The 27,499-nt window shown below is 33.8% G+C and overlaps 1 protein-coding gene and 1 long non-coding RNA gene across 2 annotated transcripts in view; one reads left to right on the top strand and one right to left on the bottom strand.

Moving 5' to 3' along the window:
- Nucleotides 1-1,014: 1,014 nt before the first annotated feature.
- LOC148620491 (uncharacterized) lies at nucleotides 1,015-3,130 on the top strand. Its single transcript, XR_015921820.1, has 2 exons — nucleotides 1,015-2,466; nucleotides 2,932-3,130. It is a non-coding gene; the product is annotated as an uncharacterized LOC148620491 (long non-coding RNA).
- A 5,363-nt stretch (nucleotides 3,131-8,493) lies between these two features.
- LOC148620490 (nuclear pore complex protein Nup85-like) overlaps nucleotides 8,494-27,499 on the bottom strand; it is a 34,840-nt gene continuing 15,834 nt past the window's right edge. The window contains exons 10-22 of the mRNA XM_088581399.1: nucleotides 26,582-26,713; nucleotides 25,121-25,227; nucleotides 22,152-22,235; nucleotides 20,929-20,994; nucleotides 19,606-19,656; nucleotides 19,051-19,151; nucleotides 16,691-16,776; nucleotides 15,777-15,808; nucleotides 15,360-15,460; nucleotides 13,690-13,789; nucleotides 12,621-12,672; nucleotides 9,935-10,033; nucleotides 8,494-9,314 (exon numbers count right to left, since the gene is read on the bottom strand). Coding sequence (XP_088437525.1) covers nucleotides 9,210-9,314; nucleotides 9,935-10,033; nucleotides 12,621-12,672; nucleotides 13,690-13,789; nucleotides 15,360-15,460; nucleotides 15,777-15,808; nucleotides 16,691-16,776; nucleotides 19,051-19,151; nucleotides 19,606-19,656; nucleotides 20,929-20,994; nucleotides 22,152-22,235; nucleotides 25,121-25,227; nucleotides 26,582-26,713 — 1,116 coding nt within the window. The 3' untranslated portion in view covers nucleotides 8,494-9,209. The remainder of the gene's footprint in view (nucleotides 9,315-9,934; nucleotides 10,034-12,620; nucleotides 12,673-13,689; nucleotides 13,790-15,359; nucleotides 15,461-15,776; nucleotides 15,809-16,690; nucleotides 16,777-19,050; nucleotides 19,152-19,605; nucleotides 19,657-20,928; nucleotides 20,995-22,151; nucleotides 22,236-25,120; nucleotides 25,228-26,581; nucleotides 26,714-27,499) is intronic.

The raw sequence follows: 27,499 nt of genomic DNA, 5'->3' as shown, positions 1-27,499 counted from the left end.
TATTATTATAGAAAATTTTGCGTGCTAGTTCTTTCAAACATACATTTGTATAATGTATCTAAATGTCTATGAATTTTGATTTACAAATGAGCAACTCGTGTATTAGACAAATGTCTCCATTCGCGATAATCATTTTGCCAAAAAGTCTTTAAAGAGTTGTTTATGTGAACGTGGTGCAATATTTCCTTTAAATCTTTTCTTCACTTAAATGTTTCTAAATTACTTTTAAACGACTTCTGAACAACACTTTCAAGTTGAATCGTAAATAAGAATCACACAAACGTTTGGTAGATATATGAAGTTGCATAAATACTCGGAAGCTCTTGTTTGAACTTGCTTTAGATGTGATTACCTAGTTATTTCATATGTAATTTGAAAACTGGAAGTGAAATTTTCTTTTATATACTTGACGTAGGTGCACGCACACAAAATAAGCATGAAGTTGATCTGTTTTCGTGCTAGATATACCCCACACGTACATGCTGGATATTACATGTTAAAATCTGTTTAAGTTTAAACATGTTTTACCAACTAACAAAGGTCCTTTCCACATAATTAATTACAAATATTTTGTGGACATACGTCAGCAATAAAGCATAATATACCATGTAAACAACTAATCAATTGTGACATAACTGAATCAAGAACAGTATATATGTTATCATATGTGATGAACTTGTCATTTCAATATATGTGGCAATAGTTACCTGAACTAAAATAAAAGAGAGAAAATATGGGAAATATTAACAGGATGAAGTTAAAATTGCTTGCTGTGATCATCCTATGTCAAAACGCTTTGATTGTTTGATGAATGATTGAACTGATTTAAATATACCTTTGTTTTAATCATCAGATAAGGTGTCATTTCCAAAAAGCAAAGTTTCGATTGTTAGTTCTGGTAAAAAGGCAGTATAATTTTTCAATTGTTCTCGTGTCTCTAAATATAATGGGCATTCCAAAAGGTAATGTATGGCATGTTCAACCACCCAGTCGCAGACACGACCCGGATCATTCACAAAATTAACACGGAATAGATCTGTATCACATGCGGTATCAACCCGAGACTTCTATATCACCCCAGGATCACCGGCCCGCGGGATGAAATAGGTCGAGGGTTAATACAGCATGTGATACAGATTTTGACATTTCATGTTCATTATATCTATATGTATATTTCAAGTATAGTCTGCGAAAGGGCGCTATATAGGGTATGCGATACAGGTCTAGAGGTGTGATATAGGGTATGTGATATAAGGTAAACAATACATGGTTTAAACAAGCACTTATAAGCATTAACAAAAAGGTATATGTCAATCAAAATATATGATACATGTGTATATATATAAATATCTGATAGTAACTAAATATACTTAACGTATACCTTATCAAAACAAAAGTAACGGACCAAATTCAAAATCAGTACATTTGGAGCCGAGATAAGTGTGATGAAAAAGCTGAAATATGCAGAAAACACGAGAAAAGTGAACGGTGTTTTGTACAAGTCTGAGAAAATTATTGTTTTGAAGTACTTTATGCTGGTGTGTCTGTTTGTTTGGTGATATTACACATTTATCACTGAACAATATTGGTACTTTTTATATTCTTTCAATTTGTTCAAACATAAAATTCAGTGTTCTGTTCAATATTGGACTGGAAGGAAACGACATTTACAAATCCCCAGCATTGGTAAGCTCAATTTCGGATTGTCTTTCCGCCAGGCCCATCAACCAATCGAAAAGGGAACTAAGGCAAGGGTACCAGTAGCTATAATCCCATCACGACAAATGACATTGCGGATTATTTTACGTTGTTCTTAAAACAAAAATTCCCTTGAAGATCGTGACAAAATAAAAATTTTCTAATCAATCAACGCTGAAATTGACAAGTGTTTACAAATTGTCCATTACCGTTATAAACAAAGGGATTCTCGCGGCAGTACTGCCTAGAAACAGCTGATAAAGAGGAACACACATGCTATCTTCATGCGGGGTATATCTACCAAATACCCCCGTTACTTTGAGGAAACTTTTTCCGTGTGATAGAGACATATTTCGTCTTTCTATTTTTCTATTCATTTGTTACTAAAATATTTCAGTAGATAGGTTTTGTCTATGCGAATCTGCAATTAAATATGAAACAACTGTTATTTTCCGACAAAAGCTTTTAACATCAGGCAAAAATATAACTAATGAAGACTACTTCTAACAACAATTTAGTCAATTGGAAGTAATCATTACCCACCAGACGTGTGCAGATAAAAATGCAGCCTATATCCGAATGGGGTTTTTTTGAAGGTGAAGCAAGTCAAGTAATAGGCTCAGCTAAAACCAAAGAATTTGAAAGGACGTCCGAGAACATTTTTGGTTGTTTTTGTCATAAAAGCACGAAATTCAAAAAATGTTCCAACAAAAGGGGATTTCATCCACCGGAACAACCCTAACCTCTGGATAAAGTAATGTATTAGGGGTAAATAAAATTGTGTATGCACGAAGTTATATCATCTACAAATTTACAAATTGCAACAAGGTTGTTATATGCATGTAATACACATTAGTAAGGGTCTGTAACCTCGAACATATTGGTTATCTTACCTTGTATATAGCATACAGTTCAAATACTTATAAAAGTACATGTACAAGAATAAGGGTTACAACAAAATTACCGAACACTAATCCGATTCATAATCAAGTAAAGTCCAAAATAAATCTGGAAAAATAAATATTACACCACAGGAGCAGCTGGTATATTTGAATATCAATCCATCAATAAAAAAATCAAAGACGCTTTATTTTGCCATTTGACTTACTGGAATCATGAATATAACGAGAATTGATACGGTGAATATGTCACAGAGACGATACCCCAACCGGGATGAAAAATGCTAGTCTATACTCCACATTCAACGTCTAATATCAATATCAAATATTCCAGGTGAACGGAGGGACGGAGACGAAAATCACTGCACGGCCAAAAAAAGTGAACGAAGAGAAATCGATTCGATCAAATGATTTATAGACTGATTGAGGTGTAAATACTCAAACACTACTATCAGTGTAGTTGTCAATAATCACACTGGAAAATAAATATCAATTATGTTCATTCTATTATTAAAAGCAAATCAATTTCTTAATCTTTTGAAATTTATCAGTTTGGACTACCATTATGATTAGTCATTGGTAAGCCAAGTACATACTACTTATTTCATTACATATACTTAACAATTCTCTAATCATATACACTGAAACCTGTCTAAACTGAAAACCTGTCTGAAACAGAAACTTTCAAAGTCTCTTATTAAGTAGCAGTCTTTATATAAATCAGGCAGTCGGTGATTCGTGCATGTCAAAAACCCACCGGATTTGCTCATATTTCACATTCAGCAACAGTTACAGACCACATAAACGGTCATGGTTTGTCACTCGGTAGTTGCACTTTCGAAATATAAAAACATATATATATATAGACTGTGTGGGAAATTGGCACTTTGCAAGAGTTACCGTTATTGACTTGGATTGAGTTGGATGATTTAAGTGAGGAAGAACGAATGGTATCCTCAAAAATACAAATCTGATTATAGTTAAACAAGAATTTAGCATATGTTAAGCAAGAAAACATCGTTGGGTTTTCTACACCATGAATCACCTCTACAATAGGCTGCGTCTGAATTTTATAACCGCTTTAACCTTGGTTCCCTTGAATACTCTTTTACTTGGACTGGTACTTAATATATCAGTTGCATTGTGAACCTGAATAACTGAACATTAGACACTTATCTAAACCGAACAAATTATGCAATTAGATAAAAAATAATATCGTAGGAACGTTTTTAAAAATGACAAAAATGAGTAAATATTGTTATTATGTTTTTATTGCAAATATGTTAGAAAATCGCATCAAGCTTCAATAAAAATGGGATTTTACTAGGAGAGGAGATGGTCGATTGGAACAATTTTATTTTGGTCTTTGAGCTTTGTCAAACTTACAACTTCAATACAAATTAACGGTACTCGGGTTCTTTGTTGCTTTTAAAAGTGTTGAATTCAAGAATTGCAAATGTGTACTTTCTGCTATGAAACCAAATTAGCTTTTTTGTGAAGGCAGACTTATTGATAGTATCTCGCTTAGTGTAATCACTTGTATAACACCAGTTTAGGCGGCTATCACAGTATTTTTGTTTAACATATTATTTTCCCCTGCAAGAAAAAAAATCACAGTACGACTGTAAACAAATATTCATTAAATTGCGCTTGTTTCCAAGGGTCAAGGGATTCTTTTTGAAAACAATGGAACTTATTATTTTCTTTTACATATTAATGAATTAAATAGAAAATACATGTAAAAAATGATATTTTATCAAATGTCTGCGAGAAACAAATTATGTGCAAGAAAACAATTCGACATTTTATTTCCCAAATTTTACTTGCAAGAAGAAACCCTGTTATACATTGTAATGACGTATCTTATTCTGCCACAGTCAAATGTTGGTCATTAATGTGTCTTCGTGTCGTAATTTGACTTTTTAGTTTATTATGATCATGAGGACGTGTCATCGGTCTGTTACCATGCATTTTTGTTGTTGGGGACATTCAGAGCTTACGTAGAGGTGTTAAAGACTCTGACGGTATTTAATATTTTTCATAAAGGTTATATGGTTGAGCATGCGTCGCGTTCCACCATATCTGTTCCTTTTCTATATTATCCCCTTTTTGTCCAAAGGAGGGGGTCATACCGTTCTCTCCATTTTTCCGTAAAGGAGAAAGGTTAAGAGATTTTTGACAAAATTAGAAGAATAATTCAAAATTATATTAAAATTACAGTTATTCTATATGGGTGAATCGTATATTTTCATTACGAATTCTTCAAAGTGTAATAGTGATTTCTTTGTAACGGGAGAGCATGATTTGACTCACAAAATTATACTCCGCCACCGAGGATCGAACCATAGACCGCTCGATGACAAGCCAGCGACAAACAAATTCGGCTAAAGAATTAATCCTTTAGCCAAGTCAATTAAGTGGCTATTTAAATCTCACTACCTACTACAACGCAGGAAGGTCGTCCTGCCACATTTTCCCCCACCTTAAGAGTCTTCGTATCACGAACGACTCTAACACTAGCTCAATAGCTAACCAAACCCCGTGGGTTTTTTTAGTTGGACGCCAAATGAACGGGAGAGCATGATTTGACTCACAGAACTATACTCCACCACCGAGGATCGAACCGTAGACCGTTCGGTGACAAGCCAGCGATTCGGCTAAATAATTAATCCTTTAGCCAAGTCAATTAACTGGCTATTTAAATCTCACAACCTACTACAACGCAGGAAGGTCGTCCTGCCACATCTTCGTCTCCATGGTTAAATTTGTACAGTGTATAGCTACAAGCTATCTATAACGGTGGAGCTAACATGGGGGACTTTGTCAATGAACGACCGAATTTCCTCATCTCATTGGTAAACACTATAATAAAATGTACACGTTCATCCTGGTGGGGGGGTTGTCTCTGGTAAACACTATATATACAAAATGGACGCGTTCATCCCAGTAGAGTTGTTGTCTCTTTGGTAAACACTATAACAAAATGTACACATTCATCCCGGTGGGGTTGTTGTCTCTTTGGTAAACACTATAACAAAATGTACATGTTCATCCCGGTGGGGTTGTTGTCTCTTTGGTAAACACTATGACAAAATGTACACATTCATCCCGGTGGGGTTGTTGTCTCTTTGGTAAACACTATAATAAAATGTACAAATTCATCCGGGCGGGGTTGTTGTATGCACCTTATCCATTTTCGTTATATGTATTACAAATTAATGCCACAGGCTACCAAATGAAACGTTGGAGCTTTCTTGGATATTCTAGTGTGAATTGTACAGATGTGTGTATGTTCTTCAAATCACATCCACAAACTACTCCGGTTACTGCGAGAAAAATAGTTAAATCAGGGAAAAGCGGCGGTCTTCCTTTGATAGACTGACTATAACCTGACGAACTTCCTTGGGTAGTTATTAACGACTGGCAAAAAGATTTCAACTTTCTATAAAACAGATTAAAACATAATTTAAAGTTCAAATCTCCCTTTGGAGGCATTTCGTCAGGTAATGGTCACTCAATGACGGGTGGGTCAAATCTATCTCCTGAAGTTAACAATTTTACTCGCTGTAAGACGCTGAAGCTTACTGGGTTACAAACATTGTCGATCCCGCCATCTGTCAGTAACTTAGGAACTGACTCTATACTATAGTAATATGTTGATGCGATATAGTCTGTATTTACAGAAATGTACATAGAAAATAATGATAAATTTCATATAGGTGAAATATATTAATATTGTCGAATCTACACCCTGGATACTAGTCAAATGTTTGTTTATATATTAATAAAACTATTTACTATTTATCAATGTTTCTGGGTGATTCAGCAAAAAAATTGTAAAAGGTTTTAATACAATAGTAAGTTAGCTTTATCATGGTGGCTTGTGTGTTTAGTCTTCAATATTTCGTATATCATGAGAATTTGATTAGGGAAGTGAGTAGATTGTATTTAAGTTTTTACAAGGCAATGGTTATATGAGTTTCTATTTTCTTAGGGGCGTGTTTTGTGGTTCACTAATATATTCATTTGTTTGTTGGTGACGGATTTCATGGAGACAAGGAAACTGCTAAAAGTATGATTAATCAATACAGCATTTAAACATCCTTACCATTTTTCATTCAATTTCAGAGTATAAACTTAGATTAAACTTTGTAAAAATGATGCCATGCCTTGTACTGCTCCAATGTGCTAAACAATCTGAGACATGGGACAGTCAATGTGTAATCTTCTGTCTCCGCAGTTGCAGACCCAAGAAGAATGCACCTGGCTTCATATTGTCTACAAGAAAATTCAAGGGATCCAAGATTCGAATGTTATCAACGCAAATATAATCCATGGGAAATAAAACTAAACTGGGGAAATAGAAACACATAACATGAAACATAAAGTAACCAAAATAATACAAAGAAACAGAAGTAAAACGAGCAACCTATACTCCATTAAAAACTGGGAGTATGGACCAGGTGCATCGGTAGGCTAAGCGTCCTCTGCTTTTCTAGAAACACCTGCGAAGTTGCTTATAAGATGTCATGTCGAGGGTAGACGGAAGAGGAAAATAACAATGACATGGTGAACAAAATAACATGGGGACAGTTGTCTCTTATAGTCTAATATGTGGGGTCAGAATATATGAATGTATGATGTATCTGGACTGAGGTAAAAAAACAATTGTTTTCTGGGAAGTCCAGAATATGTATTTTCAACTTTACAAAGCCAGAATATTTATTTCCGAAAATTGCCAGCCTCCCTTCAGAATCAAATGGTTATCCCCTTATCATTTTAAACATCTTGGGGTCACAGAGTCTAGCTACAAACTGCAATATAGGTTTTTATTCCTGGGTTGTTAAGACAGGTTTCCAGTTTATTCTGTTTGGTTTAGGCAGGTTTTACTGTATTTTACTAACAATATCCTGAGCACTTATACAGTGAAACTTGCCTTAACAGTTCAAAATACGTTTTAGTATCAGTCTTTCTAAATATCAGACAGAAGGTGATTCATGCATGTCATAAACCCACCAAATTTATTTTATTTCTTATTAAGAAACAGTCACTGAACACATAACCAGTCTTAGTCTGTCATTTTGTTGTTGTGCTTTTGAGAAAAAAATTATATAGATTGTACATTAAATTTGCACTTTGCAAGAGTTATCGTTCTTGATTTGGCTACATTTGGTGGATTTTAGTGTTGAATGTATGATTTCCGAAAAAGTCCAGATCTGAATGCAGAAAAGCTTATCATTATGTGAAAGTATAGCATAGCTAGATAATTGATATATGATTTAGATGCAGACATCATAGTGAAAGTTTCGTCCACAATATCTTCTTCCAATACCTCAAACAAAATTTGCCAAAACTAAGTGGCATTGAAGTATGCATAATAATGCTTCATATCAATACATCATACCAATATAACACGACTCCTTCCTGTAGTGTCTGGGGAGCTTCATCAACAATGTCTTGTATTGTTGAAAGGTGCTGAAAATAATTTTAAATCCAATACCCCCCCAAAAAATTGAAAAAAAAGGCAGTGAAGTTTACACATCTCCACTTCATAACAATAAATTATAGTATACAGTATTGTTTCATCTAAATGTTTCTGTTGTTGATACTTGTTGAATATAGTCCCATAACATGAAGAACAAAATTCACGGAACCAAAGAAATCTGTCAAAGATTTCCAGAGTTGCATCCACAAAACCTAAAGGATAGATGAAAGCCTACCATTACCATGTCACTTCACAGCTGGGACAATAAAATGTAGCAAAGCAGGGACAATAAATGTATAGCATGAAAACGAAACGTTAATAGACGGAGGACACATACTTGATATGACACAAACAATGACAGCATCATAATATTATAAGACCATATTTTGCAGTTAAATAAAAACCAATGAATCATCTTTATGTTTTTTTTATTCATTTTTAAGTTGATGCTCTTGATTCAACTTTTTCCTAAATAACATTTATTTCAGGGTTGGTGAAATTGTGAGAAATAATCATACTTCCCATCACAGTGGGAAATACAGGGATTTCCATGGATATATTGCAGAGAATTCCCCAAAAAAATGGGAATTATGAATCTGATACCTTATTAAGTAATAATGCCTAGTCAAAAATTTCATTTTTTTTTTTTAATTTGTATTTAAATACCAGTGGAAATTCCCAGCACTAGTATTAACCAACCTGAATTTATTTGACTACAAAATAACACAAGTCATTCAGCATTTTCACATGAAATCGAATCAGATATCGTGCCACATAAAAATATTGGAAAATAATTCAACACTTATTTCATATACTCCTGTCAGGTTGTCATATATTTTACGTGATGTCCAATCTAACATGAGACAACAAAACTAAAGGAGAATTAAATACCATAAACCCCCCCTTTTTTTCTCTCCTTTGATGTATCATATCTTTGATAATACCCCATCCTTTTTCCTGTCCTTGTTTACAGCTTGTCCAAATACTTCAATGTCTAATCATACACAAGACAACAAAAACAAAGAGGAATTCATCAAAATATTACTCCAACCCCCTTTTTTTCTCCTTTGAATCCACACATCCTTGATATTCCCCCTTTTTCTGTCCTCTGATCACAGATAGCTATGTCAAGTTGTTCTAATACTTCCTTCTTCTACAATGGCTCTTGCTAGATTTCTAGTCAGTCCTAATCTTAATATGTCAAGTTTGTTCTGCTCAGCCTCTGAAAATCCCTGAAACAAATAAAAAAAATTTGAAGTTTCTACAATATTCATCACACTGGAGCATGTAACAGTATTAGGTGAAAAAAAATTATATGACAAGTACAAAACAACCTATCAGTATAATTCTGCAACATTAAAGTGTAAAACTAGAAGTTCAGAACCTTTCCGAGGGGAGACAATTCATTTTCTAATACTATTTTATGTATGAGTAATCAAGGGAAACAAGGTTATAGCAGTAATCAAAAGAATGTAATCCAGGGACAAAGACCCGACATGGAAAACAGACATACACAACAAAGAACATGAAGTAACTAAAATCGTACATACAAAGTAACAAAAGCAAATGAGCAACTCAGACTCCACTAAAAACTGGGAGCATGGACCAGGTGCACCAGTAGGGTAAGCGTCCTCTGCACAAATGTAAGGAGAGATAAGTAGTAAAATCAGGGGCATAAAACCATTACCACAGAGGTGCATTGTAAATAAAATACAGCGCAAAATAAAACATGATCAATGTATCAAGAATAAAAATTGGCAAAACAAATGAATAGTTTCCAGTACTTTGGAGAATTAACATCCTTTTAACAACCATCAGTTCATGTTAAAATTTGTACAATTTATATTTTTACCCGTATTTTTCCATCTTTTTGTTTAAGAATTTCAAATTCTTTGGTCAGTTCTTCTAAACATCTCATCAACCTGTAAGTATCAGAACTGCTACAGATCAACTGAAAAAAATAAATATAAATATGACCATAGTTTACAGACATGATTTAACAAAGTAAAACTAGAGACTCAAGAGAGCCTGAATTGCTCACCTGGTTAACCATTTGAATTTGCTTATTTGAAAAACTTGAGGAATGAGACAGGCTAAGTTAAAATCAACTAAAATTATTCATAGCAATTTCATGACCTGAACCAGAATTTTGCTAAAGGCAACAATTTTTGATTTTTTTTCAAAAACCTGTCGTATGACCCCTAAGTTCCATTTTTAGTATAGGCAGCCATATCTATTCACGGATTAAAAATCAAAACAGTCATTTTAAGCACAATACACTAATGAACTATTATGCTTATTTTCATTCAATGATCTTAAATGGTTTTAGAGAAGAAGATATTCAAAGTTGTACATGTGAAAAAAAAAACTGTTTCAGGGGTCGTAACTCCTACATTAGTCAATGAATGGTTTTGAAAATTTCGGCATAGGTCCTTCTCATGATGCTTAACAATTGTACCTGTGCCACAAATTTGCTAAAGGCAACGGTTTTTGAGTTATTTAAAAACTGCCATCTGACCCCTATGTTTTATTTTTAGTAATGGAGGCCATGGTTTTTCATGCATTAACAATTCCACCTGTCAATTTGTGTGGGATACCCTAAGGAATATATATGCCTACTTTCATTGAATTCTGCGCAATGGATTATGAGAAGAAGATTTTCAAAGTTGCTCTTGCGAAAAATGCAAAAAAAACTGTTTCAGAGGCCATAACTCCTACATCAGTTGACCAATTGTTTTGAAAATTTTGGCATAGGTACGTCTCATGATGCTGAATCCATGCCAGAAATTTGCTAAAGGCATTGGTTTTTGAGTTATTTGCAAAAAACTGCAATCTGACCCCTATGTTCTATTTTTAGTAACAGCGGCCATGTTTTTTCATGGATCTGAAATCCGAACACTCATTTTGTGCAGAACACCCTAAGGAACAATCATGCCAAGTTTATAACCTGTCAGTCCAGTAGTTTTAGAGAAGATGATTTTTTTTAAATTTGTCCACGACGACAACAGACACCAAGTGATGGCATAAGCTCACTTGGCCTACGGTCAGGTGAGCTAATAAAACTGAAAATTGAAAGTAAAGAAACAGTCAAGATGAAGCAACACATGTTGTCATGCTAGATATGCCCCCAGTCATACAGGAGTCATGCTAGGTATACCCCAAGTCATACAGGAGTCACGCTAGGTATACCCCAAGTCATACAGGAGTCATGCTAGGTATACCACCAGTCATACAGGGAGTTGTGCTAGGTATACCCCAAGTCATACAGGGGTCATGCTAGATACACCATCAGTCATACAGGAGTCGATAATTGGGACAATATTTGGATGGACAGAATATTGAATGGAAAGACAAATGGAATGACGACTGGAATGACAGATGGAATGACAGATAGACATATGGGCAAGATGATTCCATTATACTAACCAACCATTGAAATGAGATATAATATACATTTTAAACAAGTTTAAGTTGCATTTCATGGTATACACAATTACATGTGGATTCCAAAAGATTAAATTGAGGGATTCCTTAAAAGCCATAAAGAAACCCCAAAAGGTTGTGAACAGACTGACATCCAGACAGACAAGAGAAGCACAAGCTTAAACATAAGCCTCATGTGTTGTACTGCTAGGTATACTCCCACTCATATAGCAGTTAAGAAAAAAAAAGGATATTAATACTTTACAACAACCAAAATTCCTTTACACAACATGTACAATGAATGCCTCCTCTAAATATAGCCAAATAACAGACATGATTTTACAAAGCCAATAAAAAAGGCGGAAATTGACGAAATCATAATAAGAGGGACATAATGGTAAAAACTGGATTTAAAAAAGTGGAATTCTGCTATAAAAAAAAAAAAAAAAAATATCATGTCTGATATTCCAAACTTGAAATTAATCAACCCATTGGGTGTTGTTATGTATCTGGAGGGACAGACAAACAAGGTGACTTCAATATACCATCAACTCATTGAGTGGAAGTATACTATAAACATTTAAATTTTCACAGTGGAACAAAAGGCAGCAAAACAGTACCTGAGAAATCAATTTTTACCAGTACTACTCTGTCCAAGAAATATGCAAAATTGTATAAGGTGTGGCACATGAAGAAAAAAAAACAAGAAGTAACCAAGTATTTATACCTGATAACTTCCAGAAATAACCATCAAAGTGTTTGTTAAATTTGACTTTTTAAGACACTGACAAGTCAAATTTAGTTGAAATGCACTATGGAAAAATGGCAGAAAAATTTCCTGCACTTTTACCATATATAAGCAGTAAAAAATTCTCTACATCACTGATGCTTCAGGATAAATTAAAATAATAACTTTTCAAATATTTTCTAAATGTATTGAATATATCTGAGGCAAAAAAAACCTAATTCAGAATTATGAATTGCCCCAATTGCCTGATTTTTACACAGAATGATACTTAACACTTTACAAATCTAATCATTTTATGAAACTAATTCTACCAATGAATATGTTTTATACAATGTATTTAATTTCTTGGACATAAACTCAGTATTACCTGTTCGGCCTCTAACAGTGGTATAGCATCTATCAACAATGTTATCCAGAATCTGAAAAAAGTCATATTTATCAATTAAAAACAACTGACAAATTTTTTATTACAGCTAAAATCATTCAGTATGTGGTACAAATCTTGCCATGCCATAGCAACAATAGCAAAGAAGAAAGTCGAAGTTGCTAAGTTCTTCAAGTTTGGTGCAGAATACTAAATCTAACTGTTTGTTGCTTGGTATTTGGTGGATCATCTACTATTTTCATATTAGTCGTTTTTGCTGTAATTAAATCTGCTTACAAATTAGACAACCTTTATAAGATCTATAACAGCTAATAGAGATCATCATGCAGTAATATAAATATTTGAAAAGGCAGAATTCCACTTTAAAGATGAAAAAAATCAACATTAAAAACATGCAAAACTTTATTATTGTTCAACAAAATAAGATTTCTTGTAATATGGAATATCTTATCACTTTCAACATTATGAAAGTCCTTATAAATATGTTAACTTACAACGGAAACCTGGGAGAGAGTTACTCTTTAGGACCCAGTCTTGATTCAAATCTGGAGAGAAACTTACCCTTTATAAGCCAGTCTTGATTCAAATCTGGAGAGAAACTTACCCTTTATGAGCCAGTCTTGAATCAAGTCAGTCAAAAAAAACTTACCCTTTATGAGCCAGTCTTGAATCAAGTCAGTCAAAAAAAACTTACCTTTATGAGCCAGTCTTGAATCAAGTCAGGCAAAAAAAACTTACCCTTTATGAGCCAGTCTTGAATCAAGTCAGGCAAAAAAAAACTTACCTTTATGAGCCAGTCTTGAATCAAGTCGGGCAAAAAAAACTTACCCTTTATGAGCCAGTCTTGAATCAAGTCAGGCAAAAAAAACTTACCTTTATGAGCCAGTCTTGAATCAAGTCAGGCAAAAAAAACTTACCCTTTATGAGCCAGTCTTGAATCAAGTCAGGCAAAAAAAACTTACCCTTTATGAGCCAGTCTTGAATCAAGTCAGGCAAAAAAAACTTACCTTTATGAGCCAGTCTTGAATCAAGTCAGGCAAAAAAAACTTACTCTTTAGGAGCCAGTCTTGAATCTAGAAGTGAAAGCAGTAATGACCCTGCAGCATAAAACTTTCCTTCATTGTACAGTTTGTGGAACTCCCTGTATTTACCTATAAAATATAAGTAAAATTTAACAAGTTGACTTTTATAAATTTGTTTAGGAATTCCATGTAAGAATCAAGCAGTGGTTTTTTTCTATCATATGAACCATACTTTCAGTAAGGAATCTAATGGGACATTAAATAACCCTGCCACATTGTGTTGTATTTGGTAGCCATGGAAACATGCTTAATAGGAACAACAGATCAAACTCACATTCAAAGAAAGACAACTCCAATTCATTAAAAAAACAACTTATTAATGACTGTAACATTTGTGTAAATAATGTAATCAAACTGAAATCTAAACTTGATCTGTATTTTAAAATAATCAATTACACAAAGTCTGAAAATGATCAAACAATATCTTCTCAAGTTATCATCTGGAAACCGTTGGTGACATACAGACGAAAGGGTGTCACATAATACCTTGCCACTTGTAGTGGGGTACAGTGGTTAAGAAAGAAATTTTTAGCAGAGGCCCTTTTCATGATTTTTCAAAGATATTTAATATATAAAGGGTAAAGGGGCCATTTCTTAAGAAACCATAAACATGTAGTTATTTTTTAGATGAAGGGGTCATTTCCAGCCAGAAAGGCAAATGGCCCAATGGCCTCTTTCCTTCCCAACCCCTGGGGGTATAAAAACCCTTTTTTTTCCTTTTCATTGTAACTTCTCAACAAAAGAGTGGTTTATTCAAATTTCATTTTGCAACATCTTACTCGAAAAAAATGGATGTGGCTGCAAATTTTCATTTCCAATCAAGAAAATGTAAATTGACAACCCTCTGTAAAATCTGCTAGTCCAAAGGAAAGACTCAGTTGAGTTGTGTTTCATTATTGCTAGTTCAGATAACAGTTATCCCAGTAACATAACCTTAAGTTAATTAGCCCTCATTTTCACCAAAAAAAAAGAAGATTAAAATGCAGTTTTTGCAAAGCAGTGAATAATTTGTTACCCTTTCAGGGATTTCAATAACTTTTATTTTAACAGGAGAAATCAAGATTTGAACAGGTGAAATCAGTTTTTTTCTGTTTAAGTGCTTCAACAAAATTCAAATTTTAACAATTGATTTCATTGAAGTGAAGTTGTGAAATTCGCCAGGTGAGTATATATGGTGACATACTCCTGCAAAATATGAGCAAAATCAGTTGAGTGGTTTCTGAGGAGTTGCATCCACAATGTGTTCCTATACTTTTGCATGTACAAATGCAACTGTCTTATAACTCCTGTAATATTTCTAATATCAAAATGGCAGAGTGATATGATGATAAACAATCCTACAAAAATTTAACAAGATCCCTTTCGAGGTTTCTGAAGAGTTGTGTGTACGATGTGTTCCATTCCTTTAGTGTAGCAAGTACAAATGCAACTAAATCCCATAACTTTTGTAAAACGTCTCACATCAAAATAGTGGTGCAATATCAAACTACATATGATGACTAACAATCCTACAACAAGTGATCAAAAGAGCCATTTCTGAGAAGTTGTGTCCATTTAGAAGTTACATGTGATTGGTTGATGCACAGACACCAGTATTTTTATTTCCCCTTCTGCAATGTGATGGCAGACAAAAACTTACCGAGAAATGTAAGTCTGTTGCTAAGCAACATGGATGGTCCTAGATTATCAATCAGATCTAAGTTAGGGAAAGACCCATGCTCTCTGTACTCCAACAAGAACCTGAAACAAAAAAGCTGAAATTTATAATAAAAAGGTAAGACTTCCAGGTGTCAATCATCTATGCTTTTTACCTAAGCTTCCTCACAAAAAATGTGTCCCTTCAACAAATTTCTGTGAAAACCAATCCTATGTAAAGCTTTTATGGTTCCCAACACTACTTCCAAGTTTAAAGAAATCAAACCAAAATGAAAGCTGTACTGACATTTCATCAAAATGAAGACATATAAAACTGATGGACAAGTCAAAATTGATTGATGATATTGCAATAAAATGTATGACAAAAGCATGTAAAGTAAGAGATAGTGAATAAACTTACTTCTCAGTGATAACAGAGGCAAAAGCAACATCCTACAAAAACAAATAAACAGTAATATCAAAATCATATTAAAGACAAGAGGATGTGCTCACGTTTTGGTCCAATTTCATTAATTACTAATTACAGTCAAACCTGGATGTGTGGAACTTAGATGAGTCAAAATCCCTGATAACTAATTTTACAGTGCCAGCTGAACTTCCCTAACTTCAATAAAACTTCACCTCAGATGACTCAAACTTGAATTAATCGAAATGTTGAATATCTCAAGGTTTTCAGTCAGTCCTCTCGATAGCACTTCAAGGTTAATTTTCCCTGATATCTTGAAGTCAATTAATAAGTGGGAAAACTGATTGTTTTATACCATGCCACAATCGAAGTTTGATTTTACAACGTTTGTCATGGCTTATATAATTACTAGTCAACAACTTTATGGTTTGATGTGTGTATTTTGTTAATTCAAGAAAGCTTGTGTGGTAAAATGAAACAAATTAAATTAATCACACGTCAAAATTCACCCCAACAGTTCCTATGATATGGGTGGCACATGGTAAATTTTATCCCACTGAATTTGTTGTTCCAATGTAATGTATACATCATATGTATGTCAAGTAAGACAAACTTTCTTTTAAATCTACCATGAATGGCTTAGAAATGATTTTAAAGTTCCCTCACAAAGCAACCAAATTTTGCACTAAAGAGTCATCTCCCCTTTCATTGAATTTCAATGCTTTGTAATTAATTTTACTTTAACCATAGCAGTTCATAAAAAGTTAAGAAAGGGTGCACTTGTGATATGAAATGGGTGAAAATTTTTGAAAACAAAACTTGTCATGTGCCACTCACAGTCTTTTTTTTCATGGACACCCCCTTATCCCTCCCTAATGTCATGGAAGATGAAAACCCATTTTCTCTACCTTTGATCGTAATGCCCATGTAAGCGCTGCTCCAAGTCTCCTGTTCTTCAAATGTCTCATTCCAATCACCTTACATATACTTCTGGCTGTAAAGAAAATTAAACATCATAAAGCAAGAAAGAATCTTTGAATGAGCAAAATCCCCCCCCTAAAAAAAAAACAAAAACAAAAACAAAATGTTGTTCACCACATTGTGCTAAGAACACCACCACTTAATCATTTTTGTCAAAAAATCGTATGATTAACAGGACGAAGATAAAGAAGAAAAAGGCTGGAAGCTGGAAGAAGGAGAGAGTAAAAGTCATCAAACAAAAGCACAAAGATTTAGGCATTACCTCAAATAGAAGCTGAGAATTTTGTAACAGACAAGTGTAATCAACAGAGGGACAGGCGGACAAACAATGTGATCACAATATGGTATAATATCTGTTTACCCTCCACTTTCACTCAAACACATGAACTTCAATGCAACATTCGTTGTAAAGATAAATGTCATTGTATATCAACATAGATCTATGGACATTATCGTAAATTAAAGGATAACACTGTAAAATTCAGGGTCTTGAATCTTAAATTGACTGCCACAAATTTTGCGACATAGAAAGACCTTACTCTTAAAATGTTCTGAACGTCAATTTTCACAAATTTATTTGACAGTTTCATTAGATGCAGTTATGGTATTGTAATTGTAGATTTTTTGTTGTCAATCCTGACTTAACAATTCACTTACCATATATACTTGAGTATAAGTCAATCCGCCTATAAGTCGGACCCCCCTTTTCAGTCCAAAATTTCTGGAACCTAGCCTTGACCTGCTAATAAGTCAGACTGATTTCTGAGAGCTGCACCGCTAACATTCCTTATACAATGAGTATACTAGCTTGTTTTGATAACTCCAATAAATGATGAAATTGATAATTACAAGACAGACTGGAGCTGTTTTCATAGTAGTAACAGTCTTCGAAATAGGCACCAGCCCACCAGCCAATGCTGGTAAAAGTAGAGGCAGGCTTGCAGACATTTTGCTTCCTATATAAAATTCTTTTCAGATTAAGGGTAGTGGCTTGTTGTCTAAAATTAAGACAGCAAAGTCTGTAAGATAGTAATTAAATTCTATACAAGCCATGTGAATTATTTTTATATGGCCTTTTTTCATTCATTCTAATTTTGGTACAACCAATAACCCAAATTAAAATCAGAAAAATAGGGAACAGCAAAGAACAAAGCAGGAAGTTAATGATACTCTAACAACTCATTTTTGAAGATATTTCAGTAAGTAAAGAGGTTTTATCTTAAGATATAAAAATTCATAGAAAGAATTGTTATAACCAACTAAAATATTGATTATTTTTGTTACAAATTATGGTACGTTATTAGGTCAAGTTTCTATTACACCTTTGGGTTTTTGGCTATATGAGTGTACTGAGGTAGAAATTGATTCACAAAATAGATGAACGGGAAATATGAATAAAATTATAAAAAGCCAGTATTGTTGCAAAATAAAAACTAAACAGTAAATATTCTTTTACTGCATCATATTTTAGCTGTTAAAGGTAGAAGATGAAGACAGTTTTCCTAAAACTGATGCATACAATTTAACATTGGGGTAAATGGTGCTGAACTGGCTGTTCAATGTTGGTGTCACGCACATGTCAGTTATCAAGCTGAAAATTTTAGTTCATAAGCTAGATCTCATCTGTAAGTTGGAACCCTTCCCAGCAGTTAAAAATCTAGTCTCAAAAATTTAACTTATAGACAAGTATATACGGTACTCCACTCGAAATTTGCTAGTAAATTCATTTTGCGATCACCAAATACATAACTGATGTCTCTGAATCTTCAAGTACAATACAGTTACCTATAGCTACTTATTCATATTAAATTGGCCTAAGAGTGTAAGTATTTGTAAGAATCAGGCAAAATGGAAAAATCAGAAACATGAATGTCAAAAACCCACCAATCTGACTATACAATTTCACTCATGGATGTTTTCTCTATTTGAAAAGGCCAATTATTTGATCTCTGCATCACTGGATTTACGTAAAAAATTTTCAACAGAATGTTAGAAAAATGAGGTGTTTGACAAAGTTATCTGCCCTTAATATGCTCTATATACAGTGCATACCAATGAAATTATATCTCTATTTACCTAAGTGATTTTGAAAATCTTGCTTTTTTCCATGATTCTGATGGTGCAATTAGTCAAATTAAACTATCAAAATAGTGGCATTTTTCATTCTATGTTTCACCCACTGCCTGATTCTTACAGATACTGACACTTAATTGTAGAAGGTACATCAGCAAACAGGATGATTCAATACACTTCAAAACTTCAATTGTCAGGAGAATAGTTATATTACCTTGAGTTGTCATATTCCTTTCCTGACAGATATTTAGAAGTTTCTGTGCTTTCTTTTCTGTTTCTAATGGCATGTTTTCTATAAATCCCTCTAAATATTGCCTGCAAAAAAAAAGACAATGATAGTGTTAGGAATACATCCTTGTCAACTTGCCTACCAATGCTAAAATTAATAAAGGGGGCAGCTATATTTATTGATTACATGTAACATGTCTGTTTTGACAACCAAGGTAACATAATTTTAAAACTGGGTCAAGCATAACAAAGGGTTTAGAAATAAGTTGAATATAAACATAAACAGCCCCAAATTTAGTTCTTTTTAAATTCATACTCAACTTTTGAATAAAAATCTTCACTGCTCAGATTACTAAAAATCAATGGATTGAGAAAACATTTGGTTTTGAGTAAAATCTAAATGAGATTGTTCTATTAATAGGAACCATAAAAACCTTCACTAGTCAGAGTGCTAAAAATCAAAGGTTTGAGAAAAACACATGGTTTTGAGTAAAATCTAAATGAGATATTAATAAGAACCTTAAACACTAGAAATAACTACCTTCCAAATTCAGGACAATGATCTAAATACTGTACACCAACAATCCATAAACTGAAACAAATCAAAGATTAAAACTAACTTAATGTCACTTATAGAGATATCAACAAAGGGCACTTCCAGGAAAATTGTTCATTTCCATTTAATTTGTGTTCAAAGAAAGATAACTCTAACAAGCTCACTTTCAGTATCAGTTTGTTTGTTTGTTGGGGTTTAACGTCCGAGCAGCAATATTTCAGCTATATTCAGACGATGAACATGAAACTGATGACAAAATGAACATGAAATGATGAAATGAAAAAGGGGTGGGACACAAGGACAATGGGGGCGACAAATTTTGATTGCCAATGGAAATGGGGAGAGGTGGGTAGGGTCGGGGAATTTAGCCTCCTGTGGCGGAGCCCTATGGTTCCTACTCCGGGAGAATACCACAGTAGCGTTCTTTAACGTGCGAGGAACTTGACATATTTCCCAACACGGTGCACCACTATGGTTTGCGGTCAGGTTTTCCGTATTATAGCCTGACAACCCCAGCATGTAACACGCCAGGGGTACCCCATTCCACCACCTGGGACACACATCCCAGTTGCTCTGTGGGCAGAGCGCCCTAGCCCCCGTCTAAGGTTCTGAGCACTATTAAGTCGCCTTTTACGACAAGCTTAGCGCTGCTGCAGGCCTATTCTTTTAACACCTGGACCTGCACGGGGATTCAGTATCAGTGTAATTATTGGTAGACTTATGTAAATAAACTTATTGTGTCTGTTGTATTAACAAAAATCAACTAGAAAACTGTGAGCAAACTAACTAAAAAAAAGTCCCAGTTCCCTACGCCAGAAACAATATATGACAAATATAAACAACACTGTATAACTGGAAGTACAATTACCACAATCTAATCCTACTATGTAGCAGTCATATATAAAACTTCTAGATAATGTTGAAAAGAATGTCAAAGTTTGAGACTAACTTCATTTGTTTGGTTGTCAACAGGACTACTTCAGAGGTAAAACAGGTAGTCCACAGACAGTAATGATGGTTCCATGTCAGATCTTACAAAAAATAACACAAAATTTAGATAGCCCAAAGGACTACCATGAACATACTTTAAGTAGTCCTCTCCAAAATTAGAATTGCACAGATTTACTGTACTACTGTAAGTGTCGATCCCTGAAATGTGTGGAAAAGTTTCACTGTACCTATGTTCCAGAAGAATTTAATACATTTTCTGTTGTGGGAAAAAAATCAAGTGAAGGAAACATTTTCAAATTCAAATTTTACTTCCCAACTTTTGTTTTTATCTGTATATTAGAAAATTGGCAAATTAACCTTTTATGAGACATTAGACTGCTGGCATAATCCAACAAAAGAAACTCTCGCAGGTTAGAACCAAACCTAAAATAAAAAATCAAATAAATAAAATGCTGGCAAAGAAATACCAAAACATCAGCACTGTTTTTGCAGCAAGATCAGGGAAAAAACAATCATGAATATTTTCTTTGAAGAGTATTATAACTTTGGCTTAAATCTTTAATTTTCTATGTTTCACTGGCATGTAAAAGTGCTGTCGTAGCATATTTTTTAATCAAAATGTGCAACCGTTCAACACTTTTACATGCCCATGAAACATCAAAAATGAAACATTCAATTCTTATCATTACATATCATATGTATCTCTCATTTTATTTCCATAGTATTAAAGATATAAATAGAAAATAGGCAATACATATTGACCAATTAAAGTAGTTCACTTAACTATGGGTATGGCCTATAAATAGTTCGAAGAGGTGTTTCATCGACTCCAATTATCCAAAGAGATTAGAGTAATTTGACAATATGCACAGTAAATGTAACTAGATCTTATTGTTATGTACAGTGTAACAGGATGTTCCCCCTGCTCCTCCATTGTCACAGGAGCAATAAATATCAGTTTCTACAGTTCCATAAATTTTTTCAATTTTTTTTGTATGTCTTACTTGGGGCCATATTTTAAATTTCAATATGGCCAATGGGAAGCCCTTGTAGTGACCTTATTCATACCAAGTTTGAACTTTATACAATTTTTTTTTGTATTTTTTTGACAATTTTTAAAAAAGTTTGGATTGCATCCATGTTTAAAATTTCAAAACATTTGTGCACATCTACATATAAAGGTCTATTTTTGTGCCAAATTTGATTACAATCCATTCAGCCGTTTCTTCGGAGATGTCCTGATAAGATAGAAATTAGAAGAATGAAGAAACAAGAGCCAAAAACAATATGTTCCCAATTTTGATGGGGGGGCACATAATTATTATGATATGAGGAACAACCATGAATTTAAAAATGTCTCTAAGTTGATTGACTGCAAAAATATCTGACCTTAATAATCTTGAGCAAGGTCCACAAAATAAATCAAACATCCTGGCAGATATTTTCCCCACCAAAACTCAAATCAATTTGAACATCTTCAGAATGTAATGATTAAAAACAATTTACATGTACTATGTACTAAAGGAGTATTTCCTAAAAAAATTATGGGCGGGAGTAGATTACACTATAAGAGAACTCACTGTAGTCTGTGGGCTTCTAACTGACCACTATGTTGTAATAAATCTGTTAGGTGTGAAACAAACCACCAATTACTGAACAAAGCACTGAAAGAATAAAATACATTTACACAACACTTTGCATGTCATTTACAAATAAATGAAATAGCACAGAAGAAGCCATACATTTAACAAAAACATATATAACAGGAAGATATTTTAAATATTGATCAAAACACAGTATCATCCTAAGGCCCTCCAAAATTATTTTTTTGGCTCTCAAGCCATTTTTCATTAAAAACCAATGAAAGAACAAGCATATCAGAACTTTTTTTACTACTTCATTGCTCAATATAGCAGGTACTAATAATGGCATATTTTAGTGGTTTGTATAAAAATGCACAATTTTATCAACATTGATCTTGAGTACTTAGTACACCCCTAAGTTCCCACCAAATTTAGAATCAGAAAAAAATTTTGCTTACTTTTTGCCTCAAAATCACCAATTATACACATGGTAAATGATGGTTGGTTTTTACATTGTTCATAGATATACAGTGGATTCCGCTTAATTGCATAGCCTATTTGCCAGTAAAAATTATGCAAATAACCGGGCTATTCTTATAACCGAAATTACGATTTCACCGGAAGTGTGAGTTCAGGTAAGACGACGATACTGTGGATCAACCAGGGATATCACTGTTCAACATTTCTGATCTGGTATTTAATTGTTATAGACCTTCTCATATATATTGTGTTTCTCTTGTTTATTGACCTTCTTTACGTTGTGTGTATTTATAAGTAAAACCACGTGTTTCTCATCTATAAATAGTCAAGTAATTTCCTGACCTTTCTACGAAAGCAAATCCCATATTTCATATTTCAGGCAGGATTCAGTGTAATATTCATCAATGTTTGCAGTTTTTAGGCTTTTGAAATGGTCTGTGTGTTTTTATTCCTCTGTTCATTGTACACTGATAGTTGTGTATTATACGCGCCATTGACCTCAATATATTCCTATGAAGTGTGGATAGTATGGGGCACCTTAGGATAGTTGAATTTCATTAGACATTGTACTGAATGAATGACTTTTAATTTTCGTATGATATTTATGCCTAGTAACCCAAGCTCACTCAAAACTGTTCAGCTCATTAAAGAAAATTAAATTTACATTGATAATCATTTGTAGTCGGAAGAATTTAAATAGGGACAAAAAATACCCCAAGCCGAACCTCAAGCCGCATCATAAGGTGATGTTCGGCATGTCGTCAGAAGTCATTGTTCACCTAGGTGCTTGTTTATTTTAATGTAATTAAAAATCATTTATATTGTCTTTTATGTCCATGATTTTTTAATCCATTATTAACACCTCCTGATTGATGATAATCTAGTTTTTACAACAATAAATATGATTGACATATTTATGACCCGAAGGCTTAAAATAGAATTTGGGAAAATCTGTCTTTACCTGGACGAGGCAAAATTCTCTATGCAATAAACCGAAATGCACCTCCAAGGCCTATGCAAATAAGCGATTTTTTCCCTAATAGAATAATAGGAAATGGTTTTGTGCAGGAGAAAATTATGCTAATAACCGAAATATGCAATAAAGCGATATGCAATTAAGTGGAGTCGACTGTACCAAAAATAAGAACATATTTCTGTTCATATTTTATTAATGTGGCAATTGGTACTGAGTCACCCTGAGAAGAGACATGGGGAGGCCACAGAATCAACAAAGCACAAAGTATGATAAGAGCCATATTTTGTCCCTTATTTTATATTATGAGAAAAAAAAAGTTTGATGTAAACAAGAAATCTGTGAGTGATGGCTCACTAATGATACCCCCGCTTTCAATCATGATATAAAGAAAATAAACAAAGTCCTCGGTAAACAGGAAGTTAGTTTTCTAATTTTTCCAAAAATGTATCCCATCATATGGCATACCTACAGGAAGATTGTGTTAAAATTTTAAGCCACTGTGATGTGCAGTTGCTGAGAAGAATGCGCCGAAAAATATAAAGTGAAAAATTAACAAAACACATTGTAAACAGGAAGCTGTTTTAGAATTTTTCAAAAAAAAAGATCCAACTGTATGCCATAACTATGCCAAGAATGTGTTAAAATTTCAAGCCACAGTGATGGGTATTTGGTGAGAAAACTGTGATGGAAAAAACTTACTGAAACATGGATACAAGGACACGGTCAAAACAGTATATCCCTCTCCTTCGTCATATTGGGGTATAATGACGTAAATGCAATATGCAGTGTTAAATGGATGATCAAATGTTTTAATATGCAGTGTTAATTTTCATCATTACATCAATTTTCAGTCTTATGGAAGCCTAAAAACAATAAAATCGGGAAAATACCAATTATCAATGCTAATTTTTTTACCAGTAAAGGTCTCCATCAATGTGACTGAGGGATATCTTAACTGATTTGGAATATTATTAATGTGGCGTTCTAAACTCATTAACAATATTTTAGGTCAAGTTAGAGAAAGTTGAAGAGGCCTTCCAAAATTGCAAAAATGTTCCAAAAAGTGCCAAAATTTGGAAAATTTGGGACATCATACTTTCAATCAATGAAAAATGATATCCTTAAAAATGTGGTTTGAACATAATAAATCTTTTCAATTAACATTCTAAACAACAGATAAAAACTTCTCCATATCCATTTTTTTAATTTTCAGTCATTCAGTGAGCCAGATATGAGCCTTATCATACCTCGTCCTTTACTTTGTGAGGCCTAATTATATGTTAAGCAGTTAGCAAAAATCACTTTGAGATACCCCACATCCCTACCTTATATGTCACTTAGATTGAAACACAAAATTTGAGGTGCATAATGGCAAGAGGCAATGAAGAATTTGTGAAAGTTTCATCAAATTCCATTCAATGGTTTTAGAGGAGTTTAACAGCTTGCCTAAATAAGACATATATATACCTGCTTTTTTTTCCTGACTTGCATGAATATTTCATATCTTTACCTGCTATCTTTAATAACTTGATGAACATTGAACTCTAATGCCACCAATAAAATATTGTCAAGTTCTCCCAACCTCTGTTGGCTATTCCTGTATACATCCAAGCAACTCTGAAAAACAGTGCACAAAGGGCATATTTCTAATTAGACCTTAATTAATGCTAATGATAGTGAAGTAATGCAATGTGATAAAGGGAGGAAAATTTGAATATTTTAAAATGCTTCACAAAGTGTAGCTTGATATTACCTCAGAGGTTGAACCATGAAGTTGGTGCATGTAAGGATGTATGGAGCTTGATAAACCTCTAAATTTGATTGTTAATTAATAAATGGTACAGGTTAAGATTTTACCAGTCTCCAAGTGGCCCCCTTTTTAACCCTAATTCCTGAAGATTTCAAGTAATATCCCCCAAAATCAATCCCAGCCCTCCTTGAAAGGTACGATTTCAGAAGTCACACCCATTTTGCTCAATCAATCGTATGGCGGGTCATTTGGACAAGTTTTGGACGATGCACATGAACAATACTATGCTCCAAGAAATATTCTGGATGTATAAGGCTTTTTAAATGAACTTGTGATGCAATAAACTGATCGAAAATTCTACTGTTTCCCTACCTCTTGCACATGACTTATATCATCTTCCTGAAAATGGTAGGAATTTTGAATCCATCATTTTCAGTTTCCTTGAAATTTCAAATTTTTCAATAAACATTTGCAGAACTGAATCAAACATTTCCAGACTAAATGACAATACAAATATTAGATTCCTGATGCCTAGCATTCAGTCAGCCACCTGATTATACTTGTCATTAGCCTGTCATTGTAATAGATCCAGTACGATATCAGAAGTAGATTTTTAGGTGGTATTCTGTGTAAGAGTAAAGCAGAGGGTGAATCATGGTGGAAAAAACACACACATCTTTCCATGAAATCTTATTCAAAATGTTATCTGAAATGCAGAAATGGCATTTATTCCTTTTTAAAGTGTCATATGCAATGCATTGCAAATTCATCATCAAAAGGAGATAGCTCACTTCTCCCTTATCATTCTACTGTAACTTTGAACTCATTTTTCTGCATCCTCTGATATTTCTGAGACAAAAAAAAATGTCAATTTGTCTTCCTAAGACCATATATAATGTGCCCATATTGCCAAATTTGTGAGTTTTTTTCTGACCATGACTCATTATTTTTCTGAGCATTTTCTGAGCATGACTCATTATTTTTCTGAGCATTTTCTGAGCATGACTCTTTATTTGTCTGAGCATCACTTCAGCACAGTGAGCTAAATAATACAAGACATTCAAAACAGTCACCATTTTATTCATTGCATGTCACAGTCAATCAGACAGAAGATGTCAATCATTATATTTTTAGTATCACCACTTTAGCCAGTATATATAATAGCAGGCAGTAAGAAAATAGGCATTTTCCCTAAAAATGCCAATACAGTAAATGACAAACCTGGACATAATAATGAAGATCTATTGCCTTTACTGTTGGGTGTTGATACAGCATCTTAGATATTAACATATGGTACCAAGTCTCACAAAGACAGTCTAACTCTGTAAATACTGACTCTTCTCCAGCCAAAATCTACAAACAATAAAGAAAACATGTGGTAACAAGTTTCACACAACCAGTCTAACTCCTTATCCCTGCATTATGATTGGTTGTTGACCGTTAACAACTTTGACCATGACATTATTGTAAACACAAATGGCTACCACTGCTTCAACAAAAGATCTTTTCACATCTCAAGGGCAATAACTCTTACAAGGAGTCATCTGACAACATCGATCACTGGAAACCTTTGTAGGCCTTGTAATATAGATCATTTCAGCAATTGAAATAATTTGGATAACCTAACAGTTTTGGAGATACAATATGGGAAAAACTACAGTCTGACCCCTATGTTCTTTTTTAAGTAATGACTGCCATGTTTTTCCTTGGATCAAAAATTCCCACATCAGTTCTACCAAAGATACCCAAAGGAACATGCACACCAAGTCTGGGTCAAATTGGTCAAGTAGAGCCTTATGTCTACCCTGGACTTGACTTTTCATGAGCAACTCAGTGGGTGTTTCTAGAAAAGCAGAGGATGCTTACCCTACCAGTGCACCTGGTCCAAGCTCCCAGTTTTTAGTGGCATAAATGTGTGAGTTCAACATGCTAAATATAAATATTTTAGTGGAGTCAGAGTTGCTCTTTCACTTTTGTTACTTTGTATGTATTATTTTGGTCATGTTATGTTCTTAGTGGTGTTTGTCTGTTTTCCATGTCTGGTCTTTGTCCATGGAATCCATTCTTTTTGATTTCTACTAGAACCTGGGTTCCCTTAATTACACTTTCATGCTCCACCACACACATGTGAAGAAGTTA

This window comes from Perna viridis, chromosome 4 (genome assembly GCF_037379345.1).
Source record: "Perna viridis isolate PV_CMFRI_1.1 ecotype Kerala chromosome 4, ASM3737934v1, whole genome shotgun sequence".
NCBI lineage: Eukaryota > Metazoa > Mollusca > Bivalvia > Mytilida > Mytilidae > Perna > Perna viridis.
The sequence above is the reverse complement of the archived record's forward strand: the minus strand, read 5'-3'. Positions and strand labels throughout refer to the sequence as shown.